Raw genomic sequence first — 12,729 nt, forward strand, 5'->3', positions numbered from 1 at the left:
AAGTCATTTATCTATACAGATTCCATGTCTCGTGACACCTTTGTCTCTGCTCTAGCACCGTTTACGCCTTCCTTCTTCCATCTTAATTCAGTCTTACTGCTCAGACTTCTTTCTAGATTAATGAAATCTAATAAACACGTATTATTCATTTACCAGAGTAAAGTAAGAAATATATTATCACAAGGAAGGAAGTCCTTGATTATCAATAGTGCTGCTGTCACCAGGGAGACCATCTGCTCCCTTGAATGAGCTGTTAGAATCAGTGCCCACTCCCGCAGGTTAACACCTCAGGGTCTAGCCCCTGACTGAGGGCTTTACTCCACATACAGAAACAGCACAGTAGTGAGTTTCATCATTAGCACCATGAGGATGCAGGATGCGGAGACTCAACATTCTTAGATTAAGTCATTAAATACTACTTGATCTGAGTAGTATTCACAAACTGTTTTGGTCCCATACCATTTTGGAGAGATACCAAAACCCCGGCCAGTTCCCAATAACCATTTAAACTCTCCCCCCACCCCCATCACCAAACAGGAGACCAGAGCCAGCTTTTGAGGAAATCTCAAGGAGGATGATCACGTGTAAATAAAGGAATGGGTTAGGAGAAGGGAAAACACAGCAAACATAAGTATTAATAACAAATATTAAGGTGCAAAAAACTAGTCACTATGGAAAACTTTTGAGAACAATTGTGAGGCATGTCAGTTCAAACTGATAATTGAGATCCAGGAGGCCAGAAGAGGCTCTGAACTTTTCTAGAATGAATAATTTTAACTGTTTTGTCCTGCTCCTCCACAGGAAGCCTTCCCTGATAACCTCACCCCAAGCCAGTGTTTGGCGTCTCTGCTCTGGGCCCACCCCCGCCACACCTCCCCACCCCGACCCCGAATCAACTATCAACCGCATTTTCACGTTGTTTACTTTCTTATATCTCTCACTAAGCTTTGAACTCCAGGAGGCAGGAATCTAATCATGTTTGAGCCAAGAGCATGGCAGAAAACGGAACAGGTATTTCAGCGAACGCATGATTCTGCTCTAATCCACGACCGTTGGGCGAGACCCATTAGCGGGTCAGAAAATCAATTTAGTGGGTCAAGATTACCATTTCTAAAGGAACATACTATAGAAAAGATCTGAGCGCATCCCAAGTAGCTAGAGTTAGTTACTGCTTCGTGAAATGTCTATTTCTGTTACACAGTATGGAGGCGGTACCGGGTCACAATGTCAAACGTATTTCTGGAGCGCAAGGGAAAGAGTCTTAACCGTCGCTAACCGACCCTCTTCTCGCCTTTTCTGCAAGTCGGTTCCCCACCTTCTTTTACCTCACGCGCCCCGGGCACCCACTCTTTACAGCCTTCAGTACATAACTAGGGACTTCAAAGGAGGCACTTTGGGGAGTTTATAGGGAGGTAAAAACCGCCCCTGCCTTCGAGAAAGTTCACCGAAAGTTTATTTAAAATGAAGAAGAAAGGCACCCCCTCCCTTCTTGTCCCCCTTCCCCTCTCTCCCCTCCGTCTTTCGCGGGGGCGCGGCCCGAGCTCCAGCCTCAGCCCGGCGGCCGCGGCCCGAGCCTGTCCCTCGACGGGGCTGGCCCGGAGGCGGGGCCTGGCCGCCCGCCCGCCCGCGGACCCTCCCTCCCGGCCCGCCGCCACCGCCACCGCCGCGACTCACCGGGCACCACCTTCTCCTGTTCCTCCATGCCGAGGACGGCGAGGGAAACCTGCGCCTGGGCCGGGAAGACAGCCGGGTCGAATCGGCGGGGCCTAAGGCAGCGCCTCAGCCCCGACGCGGGCCGCGAAAGCCCCCTCAGCCCTCATAGCTACACTCCGGCGTCGGCGACGACCGCGTTTCAGGACGTCAACAAACGGCCGCTAGGGGCAACGGAGGCGGTGCGTTAGTGCGCGCGGCGGGGGGGGTGGGGTGGGGGGCGGGGCGGGGCGCGCGCAGGTGGGGGGAGGGGAGGCCGGGCGGCAGGCGCGGCGCAGGCGCAGACGCAGCGAGCGGAGCGTTAGAAGCCGCGCGCCCTCTGGTGGCCCGGAGGGGAGGGGCGGCCAGGCGGGTCCGTGATGCCCCTTAATGCGCACGCGTACATTGGTGGCTGTCCCGGCCCGGCAGAGACTGGGTCCGAATAGTGACAAACGTCACAAATGCCACATACTCTGGCACTCAAGTTGTTTGGCACAGGCAAACGTAGACACACAACTGTGATAATCCTAGTAATAGTGACCATCTATAATTCTAAATGAGGTAGGTACTCTGCTAAACGTGTAAATCACATTTGTATCCGCAACATCTAAACCAACACCGGGCAATATGCTAGATGCTCATTAAATATTTATTGAATGAATGAGTCCTACTACAGCCCTGTAAGGGGAAATTATACAGGGGGAGAGCTGGAGTCCTGTTTAGCCAGTCCCGCCTGTAATCTGATCAGCCCCGCTGTGTCCTCCCACAGAAGAAGGATGAGGTATACAATCTACTACTGACAGAACATGCACAAAGAGATTCACCAACAGCAGAACATTATTGCTCTAGAATTTGCCCAGAGATGAACCCTAGTGTCCCGTGCATCAACACTTGGCAATCATAAAACAAACAGGCAAAAAGCCATCTTCTAGGATGAGTAGATTTATGTACATGTGGTAGTTGTGGGCATGGGCTCTAGAATGAAAGCTGGATTCAAGGATCCCTGAATTCCTGTGTACTAGAGCATGTTACCGACATTTTCAGGGAGTTAGCATTAAAATTTGGAGGGGAGATTAAACTATCCAATATACAAATAATCATTTGCTTACAAAACAAAGTGGGGGGTACTAAGAAAGTATCTAACAAGGAACATTGACCTGGTGTGAGGGGTTAAGAAAAGCTTATGGGGGACCCCCCCGGTGGCCCAGTGGTTGAGTTCGCGCGTTCAGCTTCTGCGCCCCGGCTTCGCTGGTTTGGATCATGGGTGTGGACATGGCGCCGCTGGGCAAGCCATGCTGTGGTAGGAGTCCCATATATAAAGTAGAGGAAGATGGGCAGAGATGTTAGCTCAGGGCCAGTCTTCTTCAGCAAAAAGAGGAGGATTGGCAGCAGATGTTAGCTCAGGGCTAATCTTCCTCAAAAAAAAAAAAAAGAAAAAAGAAAAGCTTATCAGAAGAAAGGACATTAAAGCTAAGAACTTAAGAAGGGGAAACCGGGAGGGTGAGAGAACTCTGGACAGAGAGTAGATCCTTATGAGCAAAGGCTCCTAAGGAGCTTTGCTCTTTCCAGAGCTCAAGGAGGTGTCACTGGCTCATGGCAAGGTGGCAGGGTCTTGGGCCTGTCAAGGACCTGAGGTTTTATCCTGAGGACAATGGGAAGCCACTGAGACTTTTTAAGCAGTGGATTGACAGGATCAGTAATGTGTATTCCTGGAATCATTCTGCCTGGCTGCTTTGTGGAGAATAAATTGGAGCAGAGAGGAGGGTTCAGAGGCGATTGCAGAAATTCAGACAAGCAGTCACGCTGGCTTGGAATACAGTGTACTGGTACCAGAGAGGAGCGGGCAAGTCTGAAAACGTTTTAGGAGGTAGAATCAACAGCAAACAGTGTCTGACTGTTGACTCCTAGGCAGGGTAGGACTACCAAATAGCTCTTAGGGCAACATCAAAGAAGGGGTCCTAAATGATCTTCAAAAGGATTGGATATTCTTTTTAAAGCATCATTATAGTCACTATGGGAAAATCAGAATCTCTGAAGACTTACTTTAGTTGTGATATGCTTTAGTTTGTTTTTTATTTCAAAATAGAGTAAAGCACATTTTGGTGCTTAGCACACCCCAAGGTATGGTATTGATGCAGCCTACTCCCACGTTTCCGAGATAAGCCAACAGGGGGAAGGTGGCACCATTTACTGAGATGGGGAACACTGAGGAAGGAGCAGGAGAGGTTGGAGTTAGGCAGGTTGGGTGAGAGAACATGACAGTTCACCCTTGAGCAGACTAAGGCACCAAAGTGGAGGTGATGAGCTGAGCACGTAATGGGGGAGCAGAAGCCCCAGTTGGAGGCACATATTTGGAGGATGCCTAGGTCTATGTAGTGACGGTGGCCTTGGGAAAAACTACCAGGGAAAAGCCTGGAAAGTGACCATAGAATGAGCAGAAAAGAGAGGCTAGGAAGAGTCATGGCAAAGCCCAAATTTTAATGACCCAGCAACAGATGATGAAGCTGAAAAGGAGAGAGAATGACCAGAGAGAGAGAGCCTATGGAATGGGGTTTCAACAGGAGGGTGTGGTCAGTTGGGTCACGTGATACTGAGAACCGAAGTAAGTTGAAAACTAAATGCCCACTGAATTTAGCAATGAGGAGATCATTAATGGTGTTGAAAAGAGCCGTTTGGTGGAGTGATGGAGGAAGAAACAATATTGGAGTAGTTAGAGAGTGGGAGGAGCTGAGCGAAAGAAGTGAGGATGAATGCTTTACAGACAGGAGATAGAGAGGGGACAGGAGAGGAGGGGAGATAGTAGTTGGAGGACAGAAGGTGGCTGGAGGGCTTTTGTTAAGCTTGGAGAAACTTGAGGATGCCGAAGGGCAAACTGAATAGAAGGGAAGAAAGCATAGATTTAGAAGAGTGAAGGAATAATCAATAATGTTAGGGAGGAAAAAACAGCAACCAGATCTCATGTAGAGGGATTGGCCTTGGCTAGAAGGAGAGACACTCTTCTAGCATAAAAAGAAGAAAGGAAGAAAGTCTCCTTTCACAATATACTACTGATATATATGATATATCTATACACTATTGATATATATGATATAAATATATATCATATATGTAATATATGATATAAATATATATCATATATGTAATATATGATATAAATATATATCATATATGTAATATATGATAATACTATTGTCTGTCTCAGAAGGTTGTTGTGAGATAGTAGATAATGCATTAGAATCTACAGCTTGGTGACTGGAATAGAGCAGCACTCAACTGTGTTAGCTCTTGTTAATAAGGCAGAGTTGGCTATGCTCATTGTAGTAGTCAGCATAACCCAGGTTATGCTGCAACGCAAACAAGAGCCCAATTGCAGTGACTTAAGGCAAACCAGTTTCTTTCTCACTCATGCTACATGTCCAGTGTGGGTCAGTGGGGGTATCTGCTCCACCTGGTCACTCAGGGGCCCAGGCTAACTGATAGAGGTTCAACAATCTTGTAGCTACACTGTATGTGACTCCGGACCCCTTTGGTTGCTGTAGCAGGGCAAGAGAGAGAGGGGGCAGGAAATTAAATGTTTCAGGGCAGAGGCGGCACGTTTCTCTTACTCACAACCCATTGGCCAGATCCAGTGTTCTGTGCCCCTGTGCGCTGCAGAGGGGCTGGGAAATGTGGGAGCTCCCGTGACACTCAGTGAGTAGTAAATACTTCGCCACAATCCCTGTTGCTAGATGGTTTCAGCCTGTGGTGTCCCCTCCCTCGTGTTGGAGAAGGCAGAGAGTTCTAAGGTATAATTTTATGCCTCTGAGCTTATAGTTGTGTGCTCTTTCAGTGTCCCCTTCATACATGGCCAACCACTCATATACGTCTCAGGAAATCATGTTGATATACAGAAGTCATCACCCATCTGACAACATGTGCAACTCTTGGCAATTCCCTCTATTAATTCTAGTTGTTATTCATTTCTGGAGCATTTTATGTCAACTAAAAATAGAGGCATGTATGAACAAGGGAGACATTTGATGGATTATGCTTCCTAGCTAGTTCCTTGACAGCCTTCAACAAAACTTCCAAGGCCTGTATTTGGAGTTGCATTACAATGCAGCTGCCATCGATGTTTATTTCTCTATTTGGAATCAGATAAACAGATGTGTCTCCACTTCGAAAACTCCACTATAAAATCCCATAAATATCCAAATTCACAAATCCGATTCTAATGGCTTCGTTGATTTCTGAAATTTTATAGTGTGCCTCCGGGATATGTGAACTGAGGACGCACAGATCCAAAGCCAGGGAGTTTTATTTATAAAGAAGAAAAAGAGGGTAGGTGGGGACCTCTGAGCTATTATCCCCAGGGAAGAAATTTTTCACCTTTCTTAATCATTTAATCCAGTATTTTTCAGTCTTTAACGTGCATACAAATCATCTAGTGGTCTTGTTAAAATTCAGATTCTGATTCTGTAGATCTAGGGTGGGACCAAGGAATTTGCATTTTCAACAAGTTCCCAGATGATGCTGATGCTACTGGTTGATGGATTACACTTTATGTAGCAAGGGCTTAACTTGTGGAAAAGCATAAGAACTAGTTTGTGGAAGGATTAAGGAAAAGGCTGGTAAATGTGATTATAGGCAATTTAATGGATAAAGGATCTAGCACTCAGAATATGTATAGAATACCAACAAATCAATAAGAAAAACACGAAAGTATAAGATAAAAAGTGGGCAAAAGGTATTGCATTCACAGAGATGAAAATCCAAAAGGCCGATAAACATATGATGTTTAACCTCACTGGAAATAAGGAAAATGCAAAATAAGTAATGATGAGATGACAATTTATACTCGTATGATTGGCAAAAATAATAACATTAATAACTTTAAGTGTATTTGAGTATTTAGGAATACAGGAAGCTTCCTGGAGAAAGTATAAATTAGTGCAACAGTTAGAAAACAATTTGCCAAAACTACCTGTGCCCAAAGAGCCATACATGAGGATATTCATCGCAGCATTGTTTATCCTAGGAAAAAGTGGAAATAGCCTACATGTCCAGCAGTAGAGGAATGGATGGACTGTTTATTCACACAGAGGAATATCATACGGCAGTTATCATAAATGAATCAGATTTACATGTATGGAAATGAGAAATTCTCAAAAACTTAATGTTGAGAAAAATAAAATTATAAAATGGCATGTTCTGTATGATGCTGTTTTGTCTAAAAAAATTTAAGCACATGAAAAGAAGACTATTTGTATAGAGATATACATATATAGAATATGATCATTCATGGGAATAGTGTACACCATGTTAAGGAGAGTCATTTCCTCTGGGACAGGAAGGAAGGGTGAGGGATGAATGGTGAAACCTCAAAAGTATCTGTAATGGTTTGCTTCTTTAAGAAGAACAGAGATCTAAAACAAGTATGGCAAACTGTTAACATCTTTTCAATCAGAGTGGTGGATACAGGAGCGACTGTTATATAGTCATTTGCTGAATGACGATGTTTTGGTCAATGATGGGACCACAACGGTGGTCCCATAAGATTAGTACCATATAGCCTAGGAGTGTAGGAGGCTATACCATCTAGGTTTGTGTAAGTACTGTAAGGGATGCAGAAATTTCCCTCTACCCTTCTAGGTTCTTCTGGCTGCTCTGAGAATTAAATTGACATGAGACAGATTAACAGGAAAAAAACAAACAAAAGTTTAATAACATGTACACGTGGAAGAAACTCAGGAAAATCGAGTAACTCACCAAAATGGCCAAAGCCATCACCTTAAACACTGTCCTCAGCTAAAGACAAAAGAAGATGTTCGGGATGGGAGGGTCAGGGAGCTCAAAGGGAAGAAAGGCAATTCACAGTAGGTGAAAAGGAGCAAATATTTGGAAAACAAGTGTTTGGCCACACGGAAACAGAATAACTCAGAGGGAAGCCCAAAAAACAGGCTTTTCTAGGTTCCTCCCTATCTACCACCCAGTTCATGTTATGCTAAGGTGATAGCTCACTTCCTGAGATGGGTTTTAATCTGAATTCTTTTAGAAAGTTATGGGGGAGGTAACAAGGAAAACTTTCTAAGTCTTTTATTTCTTAAAAATAATCAGCCTAAAATAATCCTCATGTTAAAGAGACACATGTTGGAGTGGAAAATTTTGTTCCCCTTCAGTACACTCTATTATGTTTGCACAACAATAAAATCGCCTAATGACACACTTCTCAGAACATCCCATTCATTAAGCAACACATGCCTGGATTGTTTTCTATATTCTAACACTCAATTGAAATATTTTTAATTAGAAGCAAAACATTTTTTCTTTTTAAGTCAACTTAATTGAGACACAATTTAAATAAAATAAATGCACCCATTAAAGTGTATACTTTAATGAGCTTTGACAGATGTATATATCATTATACCATGTAATCACTACCCTAAGCCAGATAAACATTTTCCTCTCCCACTCTCACTCTCTAGGCAAAATCCACCATTCTGGTTTTTCTTCAGTCATAGATTAGTTTTGTCTTTTGTACAATTTCTTTTGTGTCTGGCTTATTTCACTCAGCAAAATATTTTGGAGATTATGCCATGTTACTATGTATATTAATAATTTGTTCCTTTTTATAGATATACCTTAATTTATTTATTCATTTAGCTGTTGATAAACATTTGGATCATTTCCAGTGTTGGGCTCTAATAAATAAAACTGCTATGGATATTCACGGGTTTTTTGTGCATAAATGTTTAAATTTCTTTTGAATAAGGCCCTGGCGTCCTTGGTCAGTTTATGTACTGTGAATATTTTCTTCCAGCCAATGGCTTGCTTTTTTCAAATTTAAGGAGGAGAAAAGGAAAAATAAATAAAAAGAATCCAACCAAAAAAGATCAATGGACAAAAATAGGGAGTTTATGCAAAAAGAATCCAAATTTCAAACATTTGAAAAGACAATCAAATCTACTATTAAAAGTGCAAATAAAATTTATTTATTTCACCTATAATATTGGCAAGGATTAAAAAGATTGCCAAGATCCAGTTAGCAGGAGAAATAAGCACCTTCATTCACAGTTTGTGGGAATTCAAAAAGGTATGACCTTTTCAAAAGGCAATTTGGCAATACAAATTATAATTTTTATCAAAAAGGCATAAAATTCTTACTCATTATAACCACTTCTGTAGATAAGTTCTTCCAGAATTTTTTCTATAGAAATATACAAATTTACACCAAAAATATATGCAAGGATGTTTATTGCAGCACTGTTTCTTAGAGTAAAAAATTTAAAGACACCTAAATGACTTCAATAAGCTAATGAATAAGTAAATTATTGGGCTTCCATACAATGGAATACAATGCAACCACAAAAATCAGTATAATAGTTTTATGTATACTTATATGGAAAGATATATAATATCAAATTTTAAGTGATAAAAACAAGTTGCAAAATAATACGTAGAGTACTATCGCATTTTATAAAAAATAAATTATCATATATGCATATATGGATTGGTGTGCTATATGCATAGGTAAAAATTTGGACCAATATTTACTATACTGCTTAATAATAGTTCCTTCTGGGGTGTGGAATTAGAGAGGCCTTCTAATTTCTAAGTCATACATATCTGTATGGTTTTAATCTTTTACAATGAACACAATTTGCTTATTCAACCAAAACTAAAGTTTCAAAATGTAAAATAATAAACCAAGAACTAATAGAAGCTGACAATCATAATAGCTAACGTTTAATGAGCATTTACTATCTGGCAGGCACAGTTCTAAGTACTTCACATCCATTAACTTATTGAATCCTCATAAAACTGTCTAGGGTATATTTTATTGAGTCTCTCCATTTCACAGATGAAGACACTGAGGTACAGAGAATTAAGTAACTTGTCCAAGGTCAAACAGTAAGACGTGGAGCCAAGATTTGAACCCATATCTGTCTGTCTACAGAACCCTAGCTCTTAGGGCTATGCCACCTGCTTATCGAGGAAAAATTAAAATACATGTGGAAGGAAAAAATTATTTTAGAAGATCCTAGTTCATACCAATTCTGAACAAACTTGTTATCCATTGATTACTATACAAGTTTTGAGCATAAAGTAGTAACAATTGTGTCCCTTTATTGTTTTCATTGTATGCCAGAGACCTGATCGAGGCCTTTTACCTACATTGTCCCTTTAAATATATGTTCAGAAAGTTCTAGCTTCAAAATATATCTGTAAACTCATCATATCTCGTTACCTCCTTTATTACCTCTCTGTTCTGAAACAACATCACCTCTCACCTGGACTGCGGTCATCACTTCTTAATTGGTGCCCCTGCCACCATCCTAACAGCATTCCCAATCCAGGAATCAGAGCAATCCTTTTAAGGGCATGACACGCTTTCCCCTTTCTCAAAACCCTCCAATGGTTTCCCAGCTCACTCAAAGTAAAAGCCAAAGTCCTAACAATTGCCTACAAGACCTTGCATCCTCTGACTCTCTACCTCATTGAGCTCATCTCCCACCCCAAACCTGCAAGCAAGGAATTAAGTCACTTTACAGATGTTAATGATCTGTAAGTGATTCTATTAGCAAACATTGAACCAGGAGTCAAACCTCGTTTTAATTGACACTGATGATTGGACCCCCTCCATTATAACATGCTCTAAGAAAATGGTTATTTTCTGCAGTCATATGAGCCTTATTTTTGCTAGACATAACTGAGACATTTGCCCTTCTTTAGAGGCCACTTAGTCCAGCATTGCTGAGAACCTGCCTCGCCTCTTCTTTCAGAGAGACTCTGGAGCTTGGGGGTATGTTTTTGTACAAAGTCGCAGAAGTGAAACTCCTTAATCTTTACATTTCTATTAAATTTTAGAAAACAGATTTATTTCCAAGAATAATTTTAAAGATGAATGAAAAATATAAAATATTTTCAAGAAGAAAAAAATCCTTTGGGGTGACAAATAAAGGGTGACTATAAAGAAATGGATCTGATGATCTCGGGTGGCTCACTAACTCAGGAGACAGCTCCAAAAGAAGAGTTGTGAGGGGTCTGTGGCAGTAGGTGTGTGACTAGGTAATTTCCTGGGTGACTACTTAGAAGGATCAGGTACTGTGATGATAATGGCTTAGATTATTATACTCTTAATATGTGCCAGATACTGGTCTAAGCACTCTATCTATTAATTATTTAAATTTGCATATTACAGAAGAGAAAACTGAGGTACCGAGAGGTTAAATTCTATCCGCTAAAACATGGTAGGGCTGACGTTTGAACGCATGCAGTCTGGTTCCGGAATCGATCCTCCTAACAATTACCCTCTACTGCCTCTTGAAAGAGCACAGAGCAGTGGGCTTCAAACTTTTTAGATTACACATCCTTATTCATAACCCACCAGAAGCCAGAAGACGTGAGAGCTCTGATGTCACTCATGCAAATCAGCTTCCTGGGTAGATATCGAGCACTTGAGGCTATCAGCTGATGCACAGAATCAGTGAGAAGGTTGAGGAATGAGGCTCAGACAAAACAAAGGCAGAGATCAAGAAAAGCTACCTAGCAGAAGCAGTACATAAGTATTTACATATTTTTAAATACACTACTGTACTGATATATCATGTACATTGTAAAACATACACAAAAATGTTTGAAAATGATGAGATAAAAAATGAACGTAAGTGAAAGTTCTAATATTTTATTTCCTCCACCAACATGGATTGTCTGGAGCAGCTCCCGAGGGACACACACCTCAATTTAGAAAATAGGCTTAGGATAGCAGAGTTTTGAAGTCTGGCTTTATCACATAGTACCTGAGTAATCTGGGCAACTCTTTGCCTCTGATTCTTCGTCCGTTAAATCAGGATGATAACTTCTAATTTGCAGGATTGTGCAGTTTAAATGAGATGATGTGTACAAAACCTGTAGTGCCTGGCTTTCAGTAAGCTCTTTCCATATTATTTACTTTCCCTAATAATTTTAATCCCCATTATTTGTTTCATGGTTTGTGTTTTTAAAATGTCATTACCTCGTACGTACTGTTCTAATGAAGCTGGAGGCAGCCCTGCAGTTACACTTGGTGCATCTAGAGGGAGCCAGATTAACAGGTTTTCCATCCCGCACCATTCCAAACATCGTGTAGCTGAGTCTCTCTGACGCCGAAGAAAACTGCAGGAGATGTGGGAGAACCTACGTGCGTTTTAATATGTGCAAAACACTGTAGGAATTGAGAGGGAAGGAAGGAGGACTTAATGACTGTCCAGACACTTAAAGAAGAATGGCCTGACTGTTCAGCAATTGTACGTCTGAGCAGAAGCTCCCTTTTACATCAGCTGCTAGCCGCTGCCCTTTGTGATGGGGAATCAAGCTTGCAGACTCCCTAAGTGTATTTGGAGCTATTTTCATCTATGCCTTTCCGTGAATGACGTTTCCTAACAGAGTCCCTTGGGTACATTCAATCTCTTTTATTAGTATTCACTGAAAATTTCACCTTTGATTCCAGTTCTGGACTTTTGTTCTTCTTTCCCCTCCTCTTAGAATGCTGTCTTTTGGATTTCTTTGGCACAAAGTTAACTGGAAAATGAATGTGCTTGAAGGCATACCAGTCAGGTTTCCAACAAACAGATGGCACCCTCTTATTAGGATAATCCGAGAAGGGTTTATTTACAAAGGAGCTAATTTCAAAGAGTTGGAAGGGGGTTGGGGCAACCACAAGGCCTAGTGCAAGGACCCAGGGCTAACAGTAGTGGAGCTGTTACTATCCCTTGGCCCAAAGAAATGAAGGGATTGGAGAGTTTATTAGAACGTGGAAGAAGAAAACTGTGTAGAATAGGCCACTTTGAGAGGAACAGTGACTTTCTAGTGAGGAACAGCCAACCCAAGGTGACCTCATGAGAAACCAGGAGGATAAATATTCCGACTTCGCTCTACTCCCTTCCTCGTTCTCCAGCTGCGGATTCCAATTACCAAATCTAACCAGAAGACAGAAGACTTGAGAGCTCACTGATGTTGCCCATGCAAATCAGCTTTCCTGGGTAGATATGTAGCACTTGAGGCTATCAGCTAGTGCACAGA

At 41.8% G+C, this 12,729-nt stretch overlaps 2 protein-coding genes across 9 annotated transcripts in view; one reads left to right on the plus strand and one right to left on the minus strand.

The window, feature by feature from the left end:
* The window catches only part of LOC103562717 (X-linked retinitis pigmentosa GTPase regulator), a 53,968-nt gene extending 52,083 nt beyond the window's left edge, over positions 1–1,885 (minus strand). For 6 of the 7 annotated variants that reach the window (XM_070604715.1, XM_070604718.1, XM_070604717.1 and 3 more), the window contains exon 1: positions 1,675–1,885. In XM_070604715.1, the coding sequence (XP_070460816.1) occupies positions 1,675–1,702 (28 nt within the window). In that variant the 5' untranslated portion in view covers positions 1,703–1,885. The remainder of the gene's footprint in view (positions 1–1,674) is intronic. The other variant, XM_070604714.1, reaches the window with a different exon arrangement.
* The window catches only part of OTC (ornithine transcarbamylase), an 83,018-nt gene continuing 71,968 nt past the window's right edge, over positions 1,680–12,729 (plus strand). The window contains exon 1 of one of the 2 annotated variants that reach the window (XM_070604719.1): positions 1,680–1,892. The gene's annotated coding sequence lies outside the window, so the exon portion shown is untranslated. The remainder of the gene's footprint in view (positions 1,893–12,729) is intronic. The other variant, XM_070604720.1, reaches the window with a different exon arrangement.

The sequence above is a fragment of the Equus przewalskii genome, chromosome X (genome assembly GCF_037783145.1).
Source record: "Equus przewalskii isolate Varuska chromosome X, EquPr2, whole genome shotgun sequence".
Classification (NCBI taxonomy): Eukaryota; Metazoa; Chordata; class Mammalia; order Perissodactyla; family Equidae; genus Equus; species Equus przewalskii.